The sequence below is a fragment of the Crinia signifera genome, chromosome 2, assembly GCF_055691185.1.
Source record: "Crinia signifera chromosome 2, ASM5569118v1, whole genome shotgun sequence".
Classification (NCBI taxonomy): Eukaryota; Metazoa; Chordata; class Amphibia; order Anura; family Myobatrachidae; genus Crinia; species Crinia signifera.
The window spans coordinates 395,605,132-395,628,219 of NC_139218.1; the positions used below are offsets into that span (position 1 = coordinate 395,605,132).

Sequence of the window (23,088 nt, forward strand, 5' to 3'; positions counted from 1 at the left end):
CCAAAACTAGGAAAGGTGAGTGCCGATGTTAAGTGTATATATTGTTTATTAGATTAATTTTTTTAATTAGTCTTATTGTGGTCACATTCTCTCATGCACCCTGTTTTTAACTAAGATTCCATAGCTTGTGTTAGCCATTTCCCTAGATGATTAGTGACAGGTGTGTTGGTAGCTGCTCACCTATAAAAGCAAAGTCTGCTGTGAGCTTCAGACCTGATAGCATGCCTGGTATCAAACATTGATGTGATAGCTATGTGTATTGCAGCCATTTTCAGCGATAGTGGTAGGACCTGCAGAACAGTGGGGTCCCTTGACGGGGGCTGCAGGCTTAAATGCATTGATCAATTCATGAACCAAATCTCCACTATTTATTATCAGTTAATTTAGTGTGTGCAGAGCCCATCCAATGTCTGTTTAAACAATGTGGTCACAAGCCATAGGGCACCCCAAAACTAGGAAAGGTGAGTGCCGATGTTAAGTGTATATATTGTTTATTAGATTAATTTTTTTAATTAGTCTTATTGTGGTCACATTCTCTCATGCACCCTGTTTTTAACTAAGATTCCATAGCTTGTGTTAGCCATTTCCCTAGATGATTAGTGACAGGTGTGTTGGTAGCTGCTCACCTATAAAAGCAAAGTCTGCTGTGAGCTTCAGACCTGATAGCATGCCTGGTATCAAACATTGATGTGATAGCTATGTGTATTGCAGCCATTTTCAGCGATAGTGGTAGGACCTGCAGAACAGTGGGGTCCCTTGACGGGGGCTGCAGGCTTAAATGCATTGATCAATTCATGAACCAAATCTCCACTATTTATTATCAGTTAATTTAGTGTGTGCAGAGCCCATCCAATGTCTGTTTAAACAATGTGGTCACAAGCCATAGGGCACCCCAAAACTAGGAAAGGTGAGTGCCGATGTTAAGTGTATATATTGTTTATTAGATTAATTTTTTTAATTAGTCTTATTGTGGTCACATTCTCTCATGCACCCTGTTTTTAACTAAGATTCCATAGCTTGTGTTAGCCATTTCCCTAGATGATTAGTGACAGGTGTGTTGGTAGCTGCTCACCTATAAAAGCAAAGTCTGCTGTGAGCTTCAGACCTGATAGCATGCCTGGTATCAAACATTGATGTGATAGCTATGTGTATTGCAGCCATTTTCAGCGATAGTGGTAGGACCTGCAGAACAGTGGGGTCCCTTGACGGGGGCTGCAGGCTTAAATGCATTGATCAATTCATGAACCAAATCTCCACTATTTATTATCAGTTAATTTAGTGTGTGCAGAGCCCATCCAATGTCTGTTTAAACAATGTGGTCACAAGCCATAGGGCACCCCAAAACTAGGAAAGGTGAGTGCCGATGTTAAGTGTATATATTGTTTATTAGATTAATTTTTTTAATTAGTCTTATTGTGGTCACATTCTCTCATGCACCCTGTTTTTAACTAAGATTCCATAGCTTGTGTTAGCCATTTCCCTAGATGATTAGTGACAGGTGTGTTGGTAGCTGCTCACCTATAAAAGCAAAGTCTGCTGTGAGCTTCAGACCTGATAGCATGCCTGGTATCAAACATTGATGTGATAGCTATGTGTATTGCAGCCATTTTCAGCGATAGTGGTAGGACCTGCAGAACAGTGGGGTCCCTTGACGGGGGCTGCAGGCTTAAATGCATTGATCAATTCATGAACCAAATCTCCACTATTTATTATCAGTTAATTTAGTGTGTGCAGAGCCCATCCAATGTCTGTTTAAACAATGTGGTCACAAGCCATAGGGCACCCCAAAACTAGGAAAGGTGAGTGCCGATGTTAAGTGTATATATTGTTTATTAGATTAATTTTTTTAATTAGTCTTATTGTGGTCACATTCTCTCATGCACCCTGTTTTTAACTAAGATTCCATAGCTTGTGTTAGCCATTTCCCTAGATGATTAGTGACAGGTGTGTTGGTAGCTGCTCACCTATAAAAGCAAAGTCTGCTGTGAGCTTCAGACCTGATAGCATGCCTGGTATCAAACATTGATGTGATAGCTATGTGTATTGCAGCCATTTTCAGCGATAGTGGTAGGACCTGCAGAACAGTGGGGTCCCTTGACGGGGGCTGCAGGCTTAAATGCATTGATCAATTCATGAACCAAATCTCCACTATTTATTATCAGTTAATTTAGTGTGTGCAGAGCCCATCCAATGTCTGTTTAAACAATGTGGTCACAAGCCATAGGGCACCCCAAAACTAGGAAAGGTGAGTGCCGATGTTAAGTGTATATATTGTTTATTAGATTAATTTTTTTAATTAGTCTTATTGTGGTCACATTCTCTCATGCACCCTGTTTTTAACTAAGATTCCATAGCTTGTGTTAGCCATTTCCCTAGATGATTAGTGACAGGTGTGTTGGTAGCTGCTCACCTATAAAAGCAAAGTCTGCTGTGAGCTTCAGACCTGATAGCATGCCTGGTATCAAACATTGATGTGATAGCTATGTGTATTGCAGCCATTTTCAGCGATAGTGGTAGGACCTGCAGAACAGTGGGGTCCCTTGACGGGGGCTGCAGGCTTAAATGCATTGATCAATTCATGAACCAAATCTCCACTATTTATTATCAGTTAATTTAGTGTGTGCAGAGCCCATCCAATGTCTGTTTAAACAATGTGGTCACAAGCCATAGGGCACCCCAAAACTAGGAAAGGTGAGTGCCGATGTTAAGTGTATATATTGTTTATTAGATTAATTTTTTTAATTAGTCTTATTGTGGTCACATTCTCTCATGCACCCTGTTTTTAACTAAGATTCCATAGCTTGTGTTAGCCATTTCCCTAGATGATTAGTGACAGGTGTGTTGGTAGCTGCTCACCTATAAAAGCAAAGTCTGCTGTGAGCTTCAGACCTGATAGCATGCCTGGTATCAAACATTGATGTGATAGCTATGTGTATTGCAGCCATTTTCAGCGATAGTGGTAGGACCTGCAGAACAGTGGGGTCCCTTGACGGGGGCTGCAGGCTTAAATGCATTGATCAATTCATGAACCAAATCTCCACTATTTATTATCAGTTAATTTAGTGTGTGCAGAGCCCATCCAATGTCTGTTTAAACAATGTGGTCACAAGCCATAGGGCACCCCAAAACTAGGAAAGGTGAGTGCCGATGTTAAGTGTATATATTGTTTATTAGATTAATTTTTTTAATTAGTCTTATTGTGGTCACATTCTCTCATGCACCCTGTTTTTAACTAAGATTCCATAGCTTGTGTTAGCCATTTCCCTAGATGATTAGTGACAGGTGTGTTGGTAGCTGCTCACCTATAAAAGCAAAGTCTGCTGTGAGCTTCAGACCTGATAGCATGCCTGGTATCAAACATTGATGTGATAGCTATGTGTATTGCAGCCATTTTCAGCGATAGTGGTAGGACCTGCAGAACAGTGGGGTCCCTTGACGGGGGCTGCAGGCTTAAATGCATTGATCAATTCATGAACCAAATCTCCACTATTTATTATCAGTTAATTTAGTGTGTGCAGAGCCCATCCAATGTCTGTTTAAACAATGTGGTCACAAGCCATAGGGCACCCCAAAACTAGGAAAGGTGAGTGCCGATGTTAAGTGTATATATTGTTTATTAGATTAATTTTTTTAATTAGTCTTATTGTGGTCACATTCTCTCATGCACCCTGTTTTTAACTAAGATTCCATAGCTTGTGTTAGCCATTTCCCTAGATGATTAGTGACAGGTGTGTTGGTAGCTGCTCACCTATAAAAGCAAAGTCTGCTGTGAGCTTCAGACCTGATAGCATGCCTGGTATCAAACATTGATGTGATAGCTATGTGTATTGCAGCCATTTTCAGCGATAGTGGTAGGACCTGCAGAACAGTGGGGTCCCTTGACGGGGGCTGCAGGCTTAAATGCATTGATCAATTCATGAACCAAATCTCCACTATTTATTATCAGTTAATTTAGTGTGTGCAGAGCCCATCCAATGTCTGTTTAAACAATGTGGTCACAAGCCATAGGGCACCCCAAAACTAGGAAAGGTGAGTGCCGATGTTAAGTGTATATATTGTTTATTAGATTAATTTTTTTAATTAGTCTTATTGTGGTCACATTCTCTCATGCACCCTGTTTTTAACTAAGATTCCATAGCTTGTGTTAGCCATTTCCCTAGATGATTAGTGACAGGTGTGTTGGTAGCTGCTCACCTATAAAAGCAAAGTCTGCTGTGAGCTTCAGACCTGATAGCATGCCTGGTATCAAACATTGATGTGATAGCTATGTGTATTGCAGCCATTTTCAGCGATAGTGGTAGGACCTGCAGAACAGTGGGGTCCCTTGACGGGGGCTGCAGGCTTAAATGCATTGATCAATTCATGAACCAAATCTCCACTATTTATTATCAGTTAATTTAGTGTGTGCAGAGCCCATCCAATGTCTGTTTAAACAATGTGGTCACAAGCCATAGGGCACCCCAAAACTAGGAAAGGTGAGTGCCGATGTTAAGTGTATATATTGTTTATTAGATTAATTTTTTTAATTAGTCTTATTGTGGTCACATTCTCTCATGCACCCTGTTTTTAACTAAGATTCCATAGCTTGTGTTAGCCATTTCCCTAGATGATTAGTGACAGGTGTGTTGGTAGCTGCTCACCTATAAAAGCAAAGTCTGCTGTGAGCTTCAGACCTGATAGCATGCCTGGTATCAAACATTGATGTGATAGCTATGTGTATTGCAGCCATTTTCAGCGATAGTGGTAGGACCTGCAGAACAGTGGGGTCCCTTGACGGGGGCTGCAGGCTTAAATGCATTGATCAATTCATGAACCAAATCTCCACTATTTATTATCAGTTAATTTAGTGTGTGCAGAGCCCATCCAATGTCTGTTTAAACAATGTGGTCACAAGCCATAGGGCACCCCAAAACTAGGAAAGGTGAGTGCCGATGTTAAGTGTATATATTGTTTATTAGATTAATTTTTTTAATTAGTCTTATTGTGGTCACATTCTCTCATGCACCCTGTTTTTAACTAAGATTCCATAGCTTGTGTTAGCCATTTCCCTAGATGATTAGTGACAGGTGTGTTGGTAGCTGCTCACCTATAAAAGCAAAGTCTGCTGTGAGCTTCAGACCTGATAGCATGCCTGGTATCAAACATTGATGTGATAGCTATGTGTATTGCAGCCATTTTCAGCGATAGTGGTAGGACCTGCAGAACAGTGGGGTCCCTTGACGGGGGCTGCAGGCTTAAATGCATTGATCAATTCATGAACCAAATCTCCACTATTTATTATCAGTTAATTTAGTGTGTGCAGAGCCCATCCAATGTCTGTTTAAACAATGTGGTCACAAGCCATAGGGCACCCCAAAACTAGGAAAGGTGAGTGCCGATGTTAAGTGTATATATTGTTTATTAGATTAATTTTTTTAATTAGTCTTATTGTGGTCACATTCTCTCATGCACCCTGTTTTTAACTAAGATTCCATAGCTTGTGTTAGCCATTTCCCTAGATGATTAGTGACAGGTGTGTTGGTAGCTGCTCACCTATAAAAGCAAAGTCTGCTGTGAGCTTCAGACCTGATAGCATGCCTGATATCAAACATTGATGTGATAGCTATGTGTATTGCAGCCATTTTCAGCGATAGTGGTAGGACCTGCAGAACAGTGGGGTCCCTTGACGGGGGCTGCAGGCTTAAATGCATTGATCAATTCATGAACCAAATCTCCACTATTTATTATCAGTTAATTTAGTGTGTGCAGAGCCCATCCAATGTCTGTTTAAACAATGTGGTCACAAGCCATAGGGCACCCCAAAACTAGGAAAGGTGAGTGCCGATGTTAAGTGTATATATTGTTTATTAGATTAATTTTTTTAATTAGTCTTATTGTGGTCACATTCTCTCATGCACCCTGTTTTTAACTAAGATTCCATAGCTTGTGTTAGCCATTTCCCTAGATGATTAGTGACAGGTGTGTTGGTAGCTGCTCACCTATAAAAGCAAAGTCTGCTGTGAGCTTCAGACCTGATAGCATGCCTGGTATCAAACATTGATGTGATAGCTATGTGTATTGCAGCCATTTTCAGCGATAGTGGTAGGACCTGCAGAACAGTGGGGTCCCTTGACGGGGGCTGCAGGCTTAAATGCATTGATCAATTCATGAACCAAATCTCCACTATTTATTATCAGTTAATTTAGTGTGTGCAGAGCCCATCCAATGTCTGTTTAAACAATGTGGTCACAAGCCATAGGGCACCCCAAAACTAGGAAAGGTGAGTGCCGATGTTAAGTGTATATATTGTTTATTAGATTAATTTTTTTAATTAGTCTTATTGTGGTCACATTCTCTCATGCACCCTGTTTTTAACTAAGATTCCATAGCTTGTGTTAGCCATTTCCCTAGATGATTAGTGACAGGTGTGTTGGTAGCTGCTCACCTATAAAAGCAAAGTCTGCTGTGAGCTTCAGACCTGATAGCATGCCTGGTATCAAACATTGATGTGATAGCTATGTGTATTGCAGCCATTTTCAGCGATAGTGGTAGGACCTGCAGAACAGTGGGGTCCCTTGACGGGGGCTGCAGGCTTAAATGCATTGATCAATTCATGAACCAAATCTCCACTATTTATTATCAGTTAATTTAGTGTGTGCAGAGCCCATCCAATGTCTGTTTAAACAATGTGGTCACAAGCCATAGGGCACCCCAAAACTAGGAAAGGTGAGTGCCGATGTTAAGTGTATATATTGTTTATTAGATTAATTTTTTTAATTAGTCTTATTGTGGTCACATTCTCTCATGCACCCTGTTTTTAACTAAGATTCCATAGCTTGTGTTAGCCATTTCCCTAGATGATTAGTGACAGGTGTGTTGGTAGCTGCTCACCTATAAAAGCAAAGTCTGCTGTGAGCTTCAGACCTGATAGCATGCCTGGTATCAAACATTGATGTGATAGCTATGTGTATTGCAGCCATTTTCAGCGATAGTGGTAGGACCTGCAGAACAGTGGGGTCCCTTGACGGGGGCTGCAGGCTTAAATGCATTGATCAATTCATGAACCAAATCTCCACTATTTATTATCAGTTAATTTAGTGTGTGCAGAGCCCATCCAATGTCTGTTTAAACAATGTGGTCACAAGCCATAGGGCACCCCAAAACTAGGAAAGGTGAGTGCCGATGTTAAGTGTATATATTGTTTATTAGATTAATTTTTTTAATTAGTCTTATTGTGGTCACATTCTCTCATGCACCCTGTTTTTAACTAAGATTCCATAGCTTGTGTTAGCCATTTCCCTAGATGATTAGTGACAGGTGTGTTGGTAGCTGCTCACCTATAAAAGCAAAGTCTGCTGTGAGCTTCAGACCTGATAGCATGCCTGGTATCAAACATTGATGTGATAGCTATGTGTATTGCAGCCATTTTCAGCGATAGTGGTAGGACCTGCAGAACAGTGGGGTCCCTTGACGGGGGCTGCAGGCTTAAATGCATTGATCAATTCATGAACCAAATCTCCACTATTTATTATCAGTTAATTTAGTGTGTGCAGAGCCCATCCAATGTCTGTTTAAACAATGTGGTCACAAGCCATAGGGCACCCCAAAACTAGGAAAGGTGAGTGCCGATGTTAAGTGTATATATTGTTTATTAGATTAATTTTTTTAATTAGTCTTATTGTGGTCACATTCTCTCATGCACCCTGTTTTTAACTAAGATTCCATAGCTTGTGTTAGCCATTTCCCTAGATGATTAGTGACAGGTGTGTTGGTAGCTGCTCACCTATAAAAGCAAAGTCTGCTGTGAGCTTCAGACCTGATAGCATGCCTGGTATCAAACATTGATGTGATAGCTATGTGTATTGCAGCCATTTTCAGCGATAGTGGTAGGACCTGCAGAACAGTGGGGTCCCTTGACGGGGGCTGCAGGCTTAAATGCATTGATCAATTCATGAACCAAATCTCCACTATTTATTATCAGTTAATTTAGTGTGTGCAGAGCCCATCCAATGTCTGTTTAAACAATGTGGTCACAAGCCATAGGGCACCCCAAAACTAGGAAAGGTGAGTGCCGATGTTAAGTGTATATATTGTTTATTAGATTAATTTTTTTAATTAGTCTTATTGTGGTCACATTCTCTCATGCACCCTGTTTTTAACTAAGATTCCATAGCTTGTGTTAGCCATTTCCCTAGATGATTAGTGACAGGTGTGTTGGTAGCTGCTCACCTATAAAAGCAAAGTCTGCTGTGAGCTTCAGACCTGATAGCATGCCTGGTATCAAACATTGATGTGATAGCTATGTGTATTGCAGCCATTTTCAGCGATAGTGGTAGGACCTGCAGAACAGTGGGGTCCCTTGACGGGGGCTGCAGGCTTAAATGCATTGATCAATTCATGAACCAAATCTCCACTATTTATTATCAGTTAATTTAGTGTGTGCAGAGCCCATCCAATGTCTGTTTAAACAATGTGGTCACAAGCCATAGGGCACCCCAAAACTAGGAAAGGTGAGTGCCGATGTTAAGTGTATATATTGTTTATTAGATTAATTTTTTTAATTAGTCTTATTGTGGTCACATTCTCTCATGCACCCTGTTTTTAACTAAGATTCCATAGCTTGTGTTAGCCATTTCCCTAGATGATTAGTGACAGGTGTGTTGGTAGCTGCTCACCTATAAAAGCAAAGTCTGCTGTGAGCTTCAGACCTGATAGCATGCCTGGTATCAAACATTGATGTGATAGCTATGTGTATTGCAGCCATTTTCAGCGATAGTGGTAGGACCTGCAGAACAGTGGGGTCCCTTGACGGGGGCTGCAGGCTTAAATGCATTGATCAATTCATGAACCAAATCTCCACTATTTATTATCAGTTAATTTAGTGTGTGCAGAGCCCATCCAATGTCTATATATATATATATATATATTTATTCATTACATATATTTATTTGTGTGCTACTGTGCAGCTTGATGCTGCTGCTGCTGCGGGGGGAGGGGGGAGGAGGGAGGAGGGCAGCGCTGCTGCGCTGAGCTGCCGGGGGAGCCGGGGAAGCTGCTGCTGCTGCCGGGTGAGTGCCCGGCGGGTGCGAGGGGGGGGCTGCACATCGGTGGTGATCGGTGCTGTACTTGACAGCACCGATCACCACCGATCCCTGTGTTACCGAGCGGCTTAGCCGCCGGTAACACAGGAAACGCTGTGAATGGCTGTTCAGATTTGAACAGCCAATCACAGCGATCGCCGACCGGGGGGGGCACCCCTGCCCCCCCTGGGCGGCGAGGGGGGATGTCTGCTGTCAGGGACAGCAGACATCACCTAACTGTCACTGCGTCTATAGACGCAGTGACAGTTAGAAACCATGACGTACATTTATGCCATGTGTCGGGAAGTACTTCCCGACCATGACGTAAATGTACGTCAAATGTCGGGAAGGGGTTAATAGTGGTGATTATATAGCGCTCCCTGTATATACCGCAGCCCCATGTCCCACCAGGCCTGCGCCTGTATTCTGGTGTGGGGTCTTTGCCGGCAGTTAGGATACACTTAGATTTATACTGTATTATATGTTATATTAATAGTGGTGATTATATAGCGCTCCCTGTATATACCGCAGCCCAATGTCCCACCAGGCGTGCGCCTGTATTCTGGTGTGGGGTCTTTGCCGGCAGTTAGGATACACTTAGATTTATACTGTATTATATGTTATATTAATAGTGGTGATTATATAGCGCTCCCTGTATATAACGCAGCCCCATGTCCCACCAGGCCTGCGCCTGTATTCTGGTGTGGGGTCTTTGCCGGCAGTTAGGATACACTTAGATTTATACTGTATTATATGTTATATTACTACTAGTAGTGATTATATAGCGCTCCCTGTATATAACGCAGCCCCATGTCCCGCCATGCCTGCGCCTGTATTCTGGTGTGGGGTCTTTGCTGGCAGTTAGGATACACTTAGATTTATACTGTATTATATGTTATATTAATAGTGGTGATTATATAGCGCTCCCTGTATGTACCGCAGCCCCATGTCCCGCCAGGCCTGCGCCTGTATTCTGGTGTGGGGTCTTTGCCGGCAGTTAGGATACACTTAGATTTATACTGTATTATATGTTATATTAATAGTGGTGATTATATAGCGCTCCCTGTATATAACGCAGCCCCATGTCCCGCCAGGCCTGCGCCTGTATTCTGGTGTGGGGTCTTTGCCGGCAGTTAGGATACACTTAGATTTATACTGTATTATATGTTATATTAATAGTGGTGATTATATAGCGCTCCCTGTATATAACACAGCCCCATGTCCCGCCATGCCTGCCCCTGTATTCTGGTGTGGGGTCTTTGCCAGCAGTTAGGATACACTTAGATTTATACTGTATTATATGTTATATTAATAGTGATGATTATATAGCGCTCCCTGTATATAACGCAGCCCCATGTCCCGCCAGGCCTGCGCCTGTATTCTGGTGTGGGGTCTTTGCTGGCAGTTAGGATACACTTAGATTTATACTGTATTATATGTTATATTAATAGTGGTGATTATATAGCGCTCCCTGTATATAACACAGCCCCATGTCCCGCCATGCCTGCGCCTGTATTCTGGTGTGGGGTCTTTGCTGGCAGTTAGGATACACTTAGATTTATACTGTATTATATGTTATATTAATAGTGGTGATTATATAGCGCTCCCTGTATATACCGCAGCCCCATGTCCTGCCAGGCCTGCGCCTGTATTCTGGTGTGGGGTCTTTGCCGGCAGTTAGGAAACACTTAGATTTATACTGTATTATATGTTATATTAATAGTGGTGATTATATAGCGCTCCCTGTATATAACGCAGCCCCATGTCCCGCCAGGCCTGCGCCTGTATTCTGGTGTGGGGTCTTTGCTGGCAGTTAGGATACACTTAGATTTATACTGTATTATATGTTATATTAATAGTGGTGATTATATAGCGCTCCCTGTATATACCGCAGCCCCATGTCCCACCAGGCCTGCGCCTGTATTCTGGTGTGGGGTCATTGCCGGCAGTTAGGATACACTTAGATTTATACTGTATTATATGTTATATTAATAGTGGTGATTATATAGCGCTCCCTGTATATACCGCAGCCCCATGTCCCGCCAGGCCTGTGCCTGTATTCTGGTGTGGGGTATTTGCTGGCAGTTAGGATACACTTAGATTTATACTGTATTATATGTTATATTAATAGTGGTGATTATATAGCGCTCCCTGTATATACCGCAGCCCCATGTCCCGCCAGGCCTGCGCCTGTATTCTGGTGTGGGGTCTTTGCTGGCAGTTAGGATACACTTAGATTTATACTGTATTATATGTTATATTAATAGTGGTGATTATATAGCGCTCCCTGTATATACCGCAGCCCCATGTCCCACCAGGCCTGCGCCTGTATTCTGGTGTGGGGTCTTTGCTGGCAGTTAGGATACACTTAGATTTATACTGTATTATATGTTATATTAATAGTGGTGATTATATAGCGCTCCCTGTATATACCGCAGCCCCATGTCCCGCCAGGCCTGCGCCTGTATTCTGGTGTGGGGTCTTTGCTGGCAGTTAGGATACACTTAGATTTATACTGTATTATATGTTATATTAATAGTGGTGATTATATAGCGCTCCCTGTATATAACACAGCCCCATGTCCCACCAGGCCTGCGCCTGTATTCTGGTGTGGGGTCTTTGCTGGCAGTTAGGATACACTTAGATTTATACTGTATTATATGTTATATTAATAGTGGTGATTTATATAGCGCTCCCTGTATATAATGCAGCCCCATGTCCCACCAGGCCTGCGCCTATATTCTGGTGTGGGCATAGGCGTGCGCAGCACATTTTATTAGGGGGTGCACCGTCAAAGGGGTGTGCCTAACACCACCTATTGGGCATCTCTAACACCACCCATTGGGTGTGTCTATAACTGCCAATCAGGCGTGTCTACCATCATCTATTGGCACTACAATATGAAACGTCTCCCAGCTACACCATAATTTCCTGCCTATTTCAGTTTTACTCTTCTAATTACTCTGTGTAACAGTACATGCAAATAAAATCCCAAACATATATGGATGACGCAGGTATGTAGTGATATGACAATGGTGACTAAAGTAATAGATCAAGGTGGGGCTGTAGATGTAGCTTATCTAGACTTTAGTAAAGCTTTTGACACTGTCCCACATCGCAGACTGTTAAATAAACTTGAAAGCTTGGGATTGGATTCTAAGAAAGTTGAATGGATAAGAGCGTGGTTGCAGGACAGAAAACAGAGAGTTGTAGTAAACCTCTGATCGCCTGATGCTCCCACCATTTTACCCCTAACAAATGAAATCCCCCCCTTCTCCCCCTCCCCTTGGTACCTGAAATAAACAAACGGAGTCATGTACTTTTGGCGAATTAGTGGTCAAATTTATTAATTTGCTTACAAATATATACTATTACTTGCTTCTGTGGCGAAGCTAAGCACTGCGGTCCACCAGCCCTGTATCGTAACTGAATCAAGCCGCCCGGGGGGCCAGGGACCCCTTCTCGCAACTTAAAACCTGTAACCGCCCGGGGTCACCCTTCACGTTGCCCCCCGACGCCAGGCCTTGGAGCTCTTCACCCCCTTAGCTGGGGGGTGCCTCCGCTTCCTGGCGCCATTTTGGCTGGCCCGCAGTACTTCCACCTCTGTTAATCTATGTTCCATTGCATCATAGTTCTGCTTGTTGTTCGTTCTTCCTTCCTCTTGGGGTGGGCGGGTGGGACAAACACTTCTCAGGTATTCTGCTCCTAATGACCCTCCCCCTATACCTGGCCTTCCTTAAGTATGGTGATACGCCCTGGGGAGGGGTCACTTTACCTATTTCTTCTCTGCCCTCCCCCCTTGCTACCTTCCCACTTTCCCTGCTGTTCCCCACTGCATATGGGATTACAATGGTAATGGAGCCCATCCTAGTAGTTTATTGTCTCTCGCGTCTAGTCGACGCTCGCTCTCTTTAAACCTCTGATCGTCTGATGCTCCCACCATTTTACCCCTAACAAATGAAATCCCCCCTTCTCCCCCTCCCCTTGGTACCTGAAATAAACAAATGGAGTCATGTACTTTTGGCGAATTAGTGGTCACATTTATTAATTTGCTTACAAATATATATTGTTACTTGCTTCTGTGGCGAAGCTAAGCACTGCGGTCCACCAGCCCTGTATCGTAACTGAATCAAGCCGCCCGGGGGGCCAGGGACCCCTTCTCGCAACTTAAAACCTGTAACCGCCCGGGGTCACCCTTCACGTTGCCCCCCGACGCCAGGCCTTGGAGCTCTTCACCCCCTTAGCTGGGGGGTGCCTCCGCTTCCTGGCGCCATTTTGGCTGGCCCGCAGTACTTCCGCCAATGCTAGGTTCCTAGAACCGCAGCCCGCCACATTCCCGTGACCCTACGCCAACCTCCTGGCTCTACTCCGCCATTTGTACTCCGCTTGTTCTATCTAAAGGTTATGTTCCCTGTTACCTAGTTTAAGGTTGTCTGGTTAAAACTTCCCCTTTTTTTTTTTTTTTGTCTCACCCTATAGCCCTCTCCTACCTTCCCCCTTCTTTCCTCCACCTATCTCTTTCTTACTATCTACTTGCCTCTTACCTAACCCCAGCAATATGATAGGGCACACCTCCTGGCCTTGGGAGCCCAGACTAATAGTTTACGGTCTCTCCCGGCTAGTCGCCTCTCGCTCCTATCAAACCTTTGAGCGCTAAAGAGACTAAGAAACCCCACCCCTTTAAACATCCTCCCTCCCACCCCTTCCCTTTCGAAGGGAAGGGGTGGGATGAAGGGAGCGAAGCTAAGCACTGCGGTCCACCAGCCCTGTATCGTAACTGAATCAAGCCGCCCGGGGGGGCAGGGACTCCTTCTCGCAACTTAAAACCTGTAACCGCCCGGGGTCACCCTTCACGTTGCCCCCGACGCCAGGCCTTGGAGCTCTTCACCCCCTTAGCTGGGGGGTGCCTCCGCTTCCTGGCGCCATTTTGGCTGGCCCGCAGTACTTCCGCCCCACAACTCCTCCGCTACTACGATCGGGAACAGCTCTAGCAGCAGCATGTTCCTGGTCAGTCCTGCTTCGTCCCAGCTCTGCGGCCACTGCGATGCGCCCCATTCTCCCTCGAGGTATGCCCCAAAACCACAAGAACCATCAGCGTCCGTCCAGGTCATCAGCCTGCCCGCCCCCTCCGATCCTTAGGCATCTGCAGGTGGAAGAGGAAGTGTTGCACTGCGAGGTGACATAAAACATGTTAGTTTGTACTGTGTGTAAATACGTTGCACCATGCAGCCTCCCAAACCTGAGCAATAATCCTATAATGCCACCTTCCCTGCATTCTCCTTTTTCCATTTCCGACCTTGCCTCTATCCGTATACAAGTGACTGAATAGCTACCCCCATGGAAATTTGTAATGTCCCATTAAGCCCCGTTGGCATTGGACATTGTTGGACTAAGCTTGTTCAGTAAATAGTGCATTACCTTTGTTCTAAATGACCATGAAAGATAACTTGTACTAAGCTTCAAAAGAAGGGGCTGTTATCCCTTGTATTAGCATAAAGGTTATAAGATGTAGCCACCACATTGCTGGCAGGTGCACTGCGCATAGGTCTTCCCTGCTAAGGCCAAGTATGTACCCCTTTAAACAAAAAACTAAAAAAAAATTAACTTACGAACTTAGTTGCTGTGAGAACTATGGTTCCACCCCTGTGCCCTAATTATATACATTACTTCTTATACAATTGCATGAATTGACTTAACAGAATTCTAACAGCAAAGGATTTTATATAAAGCAGCAGATTAACCCCGCGCTTTTCAGGAAGCAACAGTAAGGCCCTTATTTTGATCGGCACGGTACGGCCCGCGTGCGGCCGTACCGCCGATGTTTTTTGTCTGCACATGCGCAGAGGTCATTCTGCGCATGTGCAGCCCCCTTCGCCGCAGACGGATTTCGTCCGCCGCAAAGGGGGCGTATAGGGGCGTGAGGGGCTTCAGCCCCTCATTTCCCTATGTGTACGCCCCGCGTTTCATGGGCGTTCCCATGAAAACGCGGGGCGTATGCATGGTAATGAGGGCATGACGCCCTCATTACCATGACATGGGGGCGGAAAGCTGACGTCGCCGGATGTCAGCTTTCAGCCCCCTTACAAGCTCCCACACGGACGATTGTCCGTGTGGTCTGAGCTTGCGGGAGCTGCCGCGGCGTGCGGGCCTGCCTTCGATGGTCGTCGACCATCGAAGGCAGGGGGCAGCTCCCACCATGGTGGAGGCGTAGCCTCCACCATTTTTGTGCGGATCGCCAGCCGTCCGTGTATGGACGGCCGTGGCGATCCGTCCGGTGGGCGGCCCTTGGTTTGTGCGGTCGGAGCCCCGTGTGCGGCTCTGACCGCACCAACCAGAATAAGGGCCTAAGTTTGGATCTGCCAAAGATATAACAACAGTCTAATATGAAGTAAAATGCTTATCATGCACAAATGTAATGAATTCACTTATTGATATCCTGTATGCTATTATTATTGTACATACTAATTTGTATGTGACATCATATTATATTACTGACTGCAGCTTAATCTAACCTGTTACCATATATCATTCCCCCATTCAGCAACATATTTATAATACTGTCTATTATACCCCTATGATGCCTTGCACGCTAAAAATTACACCGCATAATTAATTTTCCTGCCTTATTTTGCATTATATTTAACATTAACCAACATAATTTTTTAACATTAAAAACAAAACAATGCGTTCCCATATTTGGATTCTGCCTATCTAAGCATATGCTTTGCCGTATCCTAATAACACTCTTAAGCAATATTATATTATATTATGTTCTGAAAACTATGTCATTCCCCTAGTACATATGAAATGACACAACTCGGCGCTCATCTGTAATCATACATTTCATGTTTGTACGGCGCTGCAAAACACTTGTGGCGCCTTATAAATAAAACTATAATAATAATAACCATATTAATGTGTTATTGCACAAATTATCCATTTGTTTATCATTGCTAGGCAGCCTGCTGACTCCATTGTATGCTCTGCTTAGTGGGAGGAGTAGATGAATGGATTGTATTGAAAGGATACCTCTATCATGATCTCTACATGCTATGCCATGTAAACAAGCCCTCAGTAATTTAATTAGGGGGAGGGGGGGATTGGACATTTTTTTTTTTTTTCAACTTGCCTGAACATTGGGCCTAATTCTTTGCTGTTTTGCTAAAGGCTGCAGCGAGTATAATAATAAATCCCTAAGTACTCATTTTTTGGCCTTAAACTGCAAGAAGTCTGCATTGAAAAAACTTCAGCACTGAATCCCAACTGTACTGTTAGGTAATAGGTGTAAAACTCCATTAGGTGCTGTTATTCCTTAGGGGAAAGTTACCCAGCATAATATAAAACATGTGGTAAAATTCTATCTGCATTAAAGATTCAATTCATAAGATTACAGAGACATTGGGAGTTTGTGACATCAGATGGTAGCAGGGTGCCGAATATGGAATTAAGTAAAAGAATAAGAAGGGATACAAATGCCAATAAATATAGATACTTATAATATTTCTGCTGCTTTCTGGATGTTCTTGCTGGTGCCCGCTGCTGCTGGGAGTCAGGTAAGGAGGGGACTGGCTGCGCTCTGGCTGCGAGTGCGGCCCTGGGGATGCTCCTACCCGACTCTGTGTGTATGTCCCGGCTGCTGCTGCTTCTCTTCAGCGCTGCTGCCCGCTGCTGGGGTCCTGTCTTCTGCCTCTTTCCTCCTCTCGGCCGGCCCATTCCACAGCTGGATGCTGCCCTCCTGGTGCCGATCTCAGATCTCCTGCTGCTGGAGCCCTCCTTGCTTTCTTCTGCTGCTGTCTGGTCCCTTAAATCTCGCTGGCACTTCTCTGGATCTCTTAGGACAGTCCATTGCTTCTTTTTAATTTTAAAGCTGCTGGTGAGTCACAACAATCCTTACGGTGTGCCCTCTTGCTTCTAAGGTATTCTGCTCCTCGGACAAACACTTCTCAGGTATTCTGCTCCTAATGACCCTCCCCCTATACCTGGCCTTCCTTAAGTATTGTGATACGCCCTGGGGAGGGGTCACTTTACCTATTTCTTCTCTGCCCTCCCCCCTTGTTACCTTCCCACTTTCCCTGCTGTTCCCCACTGCATATGGGATTACAATGGTAATGGAGCCCATCCTAGTAGTTTATTGTCTCTCGCGTCTAGTCGACGCTCGCTCTCTTTTACACACAGCGCACCCCCCCAGACACTGCTATTACACACAGCGCACACCCCACAGGCACTGCTCTTACACACAGCGCACCCCCCCACAGACACTGCTATTACACACAGCGCACCCCCCCCAGACACTGCTATTACACACAGCGCACACCCCACAGGCACTGCTCTTACACACAGCGCACCCCCCCACAGACACTGCTATTACACACATCGCACCCCCCCCCACAGACACTGCTATTACACACAGCACACACCCCATAGACACTGCTCTTACACACAGCGCACATCCCACAGACACTGCTATGTCTGAGCGGCATTGTGGGGGGGCGGGGTGTGGATATGGTGGCAGCAGATCGCGGGGAAGGGGTCGTGTGGGGGGCATGGAAGCTGGCGGGAGCTGGTGAGGTGCGGGCATGGATGCGGGAGGAGATGCTGCGTGGGGGTTGTGGTGCGGAGATGCTGCCGCAGATCATGTGGGGGAGAGTGCGGGCATGGAAGCAGCCGGCAGCTCGTGGGGGGGAGGCGGTGGGGAGGGGGTAGAGATTGGGTGGGTGGGGAGTGCGGAGATGCAGATTGCTGGGGAGGGTGGGGGGGCCAGGCATGGAAGCGGGGGGTGCGGGTGGAGATACTGGCGGAGAAGGGGGGATGCGGTTGGAGATGCTCGGGGGTGGAGATGAATGCTGCTGGGAGCTAGTCGGTGCTGGTGGAGATGCTGCCGGGAACAGAGAGGGGGTTGGAGGAGATGGATGCTGGCAGGAGCTCTGCCACGCTCTGGGCACGGGAGGTGGGAGCTGGGAGGGTGAGGGCTGCAGACCTCAGTGTGGTGGCGGTTACCTGCTCCCGGCGTGTTGTCAGCTCTCCTCAGTAGTGCCCTGCGGCCATGTTACACACAGCAAGTTTGGGGGCGGGGTGGAGGGAGGCGCGGGCAGCTGTGTCAGGCTCCTAGCATCGGCCAGTGAGCAGCTCATTCAGTGGTGGTGCGGTGTGTGACGGGCGGCCAAGGACAGGGCAGTACAGGGAGGTGAGAGTCTCCTATTTTCCCCTTCTCGGCCTTATGGTTGAGAGGGGTTAGGGGAAAAACGGGGCCTTTCTCCTTTAGGAGAGGGTCCTTCGATCGCACGGCCCCCTATGCATGTGTTTAGGCACAGCACTGGTGGTAGGAGCACACCTCGGGCTCCCTGAGTTTCTTCAAACTCTCCTCACATTCCCAAGATTACCGGCTCCGTCCGTCAATCACTGGCCGAGACCCGCCCCTTCCCTGCCTCGGCTGCCGAATGAAAGTCCGGGGGAACCACCCCCTCCTGCTCCCTGTTAGCGCTAGCAACTGAATCCCAGGCACCCGACAGGGCACACAGCAGCCCCTATGTACTGTCTATACACAGTACATACTGCTGTGCCCCACTGCCTTCCGCTATGCCCACTGGCCCCCTATAGCTCTCCTATATATTAGGCCAGATATGTGTGTATAACGCTGGGCGGAGTTTCACTCTGGCTCCGCCCAGCGTTATACACACAGTCACAGAGTGACAGATCTGGATAAATATATAAGAGATATATAAAATCCAAATAAGCTCTAGCACTCACTGCATACAATTTTTTGGGGGCGTCCAGGGCTTTCCCACAGCTGCACTTGCATAAGCACTGTCCAGCCGAATACAAACACCCAGCGGCGGCACTCAGAAAAAAATGGATACAAAGCCAGTATTTGTATCTATTTATTTATGGGTGTTTATATATACACACAGCACCTCTGGCATAAACAAGTCATCTGCACCGTATGTGCTGCTGGGGATATTTCACAATTTTTTGTCTAGAAAAAACCCCTCTGAAATACCCATGTCAACCTTTTGACTGTCGACCTTCCCAAAGTCAACCTACAGTAATGCTTATGTCAAACTTTTAAAGCTGTCGACCTTAGGTATACACACTCAGAGATTTTGAAGTCAAAATAGCTCAAAATGTGAAAACTAGATTGCCCAGTGTGTATGGTACATTAGTGTTACTGAGTCTGTAGCTATAATCTCAGTGTCATCTCAGCCTCGCCCTGTGTACAGAATGTGATCTCACTGGTATCAGAGACTTTCACTTTCATTTCCCTCTTCTGCTGCCAGCAATGGCGTCTGCTGATCTGAGTCCGGAGCTGGACTGTTCCATCTGCCTGAGCATTTATACAGATCCTGTAACCCTGAGATGTGGCCACAACTTCTGCCGGGTCTGTATTGATCGTGTGCTGGATACACAGGAGGGGGCTGGAGTTTATAGCTGTCCTGAGTGCAGAGCAGAGTGTCAGGAGCGTCCTGCACTGCAGAGGAACATAACGCTGTGTAACATAGTGGGGAGGTTCCTGTCTGCTCGGCCAGATCAGGAGGAGACTGGGATCTGCTGCACTCACTGTATTCACTCTCCTGTACCTGCTGCTAAGTCCTGTCTGCTGTGTGAGGCTCATCTGTGTGATAATCACCTGCGAGTACACAGCAAGGCAGCAGGACACGTCTTATGTGACCCCACCACTGCCCTGGGGAACAGGAAATGCTCCGTCCATAAGAAGGTCCTGGAGTATTACTGCACTGAGGATGCTGCCTGTATCTGTGTGTCCTGCAGTTTGGCTGGAGAACATCGGGGACACCTGGTGGAGATGCTGGATGAGGCCTCAGAGAAGAAGAAGGAGAAGCTGAGGGATGTTCTGCAGAAACTGACCAGGAAGAGAGCAGAGACTGAGAATAGAGTGCAGAGACTGCAGAAGCGCAGGAGAAAAGATCAGAGAAAAGCAGCGGGTGTCACAGAGACAGTCACTGCCCTGTTTAGAGACATCAGGAGACAGCTGGAAGACCTGGAGAAGAGAGTCCTGAGTGAGATCTCCAGGCAGGAACAGCGCGTTTCACTCTCAGTCTCTGATCTGATCCAGCAGCTGGAAATAAAGAAGGAGGAGCTGTCCGGGAAGATGCGTCACATTGAGGAGCTGTGTAACATGTCTGACCCAGTGATTGTCCTACAGGAACCGGACACAGGGGACTTGTGTGACACTGAGGTCACAGAGAGACATGATAACCAGGTCCGTGGTGCAGGAGGTCTGGGTGTGGGACTCATCTCCCGGACATTACACACATTATCTGATATAGTAACAGGGATAAATACAGGGATCTATGTGCAGGAACCTACAGACCTATTACTGGATGTAGCCACAGCTAGTGATAATATACAGATATCAGGTGACAGGAAATCTGCATCCAGGTCAGATATAATCCAGAGACGCCCAGTAACACCAGAGAGATTTCAGCAGTATCCTCAGGTAATCAGCACCAGGGGATTCTCCTCAGGGCGACATTACTGGGAGGTGGATGTCAGTAAGTCAGTGGGGTGGGCGGTGGGGATGTGTTATCCCAGTATAGACAGGAGAGGATGGCAGTCACTCATTGGATATAATAACAAGTCCTGGTGTCTGTATAGGGATAACAGTGAGTATTTAGTGAGACATGACAGTACAGAGATCCGGGTACCTGACAATATCCCCTATGACAGAGTGAGGATATACCTGGATTATGAGGCAGGACTGATGTCCTTTTATTCTCTGTGTGACCCCATCAGACACTTACACACCTACACCACCACCTTCACTGAGCCCCTCCATGCTGCATTATATGTATGGGATGGGTGTGTAACTATATTGGGGGGAGTCAGGAGCTGGGAGACATTACCATAGGAAATCTACCCAGAGACTGGTGACATCACAGGAAGGGGAATCTGATTGGGGGAACATTCAGCACATGGTTTATGGCTTAGCCCCTCCCCCTGTGTGACCAGGTGACCAATGTGCCTGGAGTTGTTCCAGTATTGGTGTGCTAGATACTGTTATTATAAATATATGTTTATGTGAGATTTCTCTGCCTCTGGCTCACTCATAGCTGTGATTGGCTGCAATATCTGTCTGTCACCCAGCATGCACCCTATTACAGTAGTCAGTGCTACACTTGCTCCTTGGCAGTAATGGACACAGTGGGTGAATGTAAGCTCTCACGAGCAGGGACCTCTTACCTCATGTGTTTATCCTTTCTTACTTTTGCAGTCTTCCACTGCACCATAGCTCGCTGTCTGCTGACACCTGGATACTTATGTTGCAGCAATTGGCTGATGTTCCTATAATCATTTACCCTGTATTTGTCCTGCATTGTCTGTAACTGTAATGCTGGCCACACCAACTAGTTGGATGGTTGGAGGAAAGTTGGTCTGATGTATGGCCAGCATAGGTCACTGTTTTCCTGTTTGATTATGTGTACTCTGTAACTGGGCGCTGCGGAACCCTTGTGGCACCATATAAATAAAGGATAATAATAATAATGGGGTGTTGTGTATATAAATCTACACCTACTGGGAAATATAATATGACTGAGTGTTCCTTACATAACACAGGACAGGATGTACTACAGCTCCCAGCATGCCTCATTACTTATCCATATTATCTTGATGTTTGTTTTAGAAACAATAAGCTTAATTACTATAATATTTTTTATTAATAGTGGTGATTATATAGCGCTCCCTGTGTATATCGCAGCCCCATGTCCCACCAGGCCTGCACCTGTATTCTGGTGTGGGGTCTTTGCTGGCAGTTAGGATACACTTAGATTTATACTGTATTATATGTTATATTAATAGTGGTGATTATATAGCGCTCCCTGTATATACTGCAGCCCCATGTCCCGCCAGGCCTGCGCCTGTATTCTGGTGTGGGGTCTTTGCTGGCAGTTAGGATACACTTAGATTTATACTGTATTATATGTTATATTAATAGTGGTGATTATATAGCGCTCCCTGTATATAACACAGCCCCATGTCCGGCCAGGCCTGCCCCTGTATTCTGGTGTGGGGTCTTTGCTGGCAGTTAGGATACACTTAGATTTATACTGTATTATATGTTATATTAATAGTGGTGATTATATAGCGCCCCCTGTATATAACGAAGCCCCATGTCCCACCAGGCCTGCGCCTGTATTCTGGTGTGGGGTCTTTGCCGGCAGTTAGGATACACTTAGATTTATACTGTATTATATGTTATATTAATAGTGGTGATTACATAGTGCTCCCTGTATATAACGCAGCCCCATGTCCCACCAGGCCTGCGCCTGTATTCTGGTGTGGGGTCTTTGTCGGCAGTTAGGATACACTTAGATTTATACTGTATTATATGTTATATTAATAGTGGTGATTATATAGCGCTCCCTGTATGTAACGCAGCCCCATGTCCCACCAGGCCTACGCCTGTATTCTGGTGTGGGGTCTTTGCCGGCAGTTAGGATACACTTAGATTTATACTGTATTATATGTTATATTAATAGTGGTGATTATATAGCGCTCCCTGTATATTACACAGCCCCATGTCCCATCAGGCATGCGCCTGTATTCTGGTGTGGGGTCTTTGCCGGCAGTTAGGATACACTTAGATTTATACTGTATTATATGTTATATTAATAGTGGTGATTATATAGCGCTCCCTGTATATAACACAGCCCCATGTCCCGCCAGGCCTGCGCCTGTATTCTGGTGTGGGGTCTTTGCCGGCAGTTAGGATACACTTAGATTTATACTGTGTTATATGTTATATTAATAGTGGTGATTATATAGCGCTCTCTGTATATAATGCAGCCCCATGTCCCACCAGGCCTGCGCCTGTATTCTGGTGTGGGGTCTTTGCTGGCAGTTAGGATACACTTAGATTTATACTGTATTATATGTTATATTAATAGTGGTGATTATATAGCGCTCCCTGTATATAACGCAGCCCCATGTACCGCCAGTCCTGCGCCTGTATTCTGGTGTGGGGTCTTTGCCGGCAGTTATAATACACTTAGATTTATACTGTATTATATGTTAT

The 23,088-nt window shown here is 45.5% G+C and overlaps 1 protein-coding gene across 1 annotated transcript; it reads left to right on the top strand.

The window, feature by feature from the left end:
* Positions 1-19,326: 19,326 nt before the first annotated feature.
* On the top strand, positions 19,327-22,092 carry LOC146058274 (E3 ubiquitin-protein ligase TRIM39-like). Its single transcript, XM_083170489.1, has one exon. The coding sequence runs from the start codon at positions 19,336-19,338 to the stop codon at positions 20,920-20,922; it is 1,587 nt and encodes a 528-aa protein (XP_083026615.1). The 5' UTR covers positions 19,327-19,335; the 3' UTR covers positions 20,923-22,092.
* Positions 22,093-23,088: the final 996 nt, after the last annotated feature.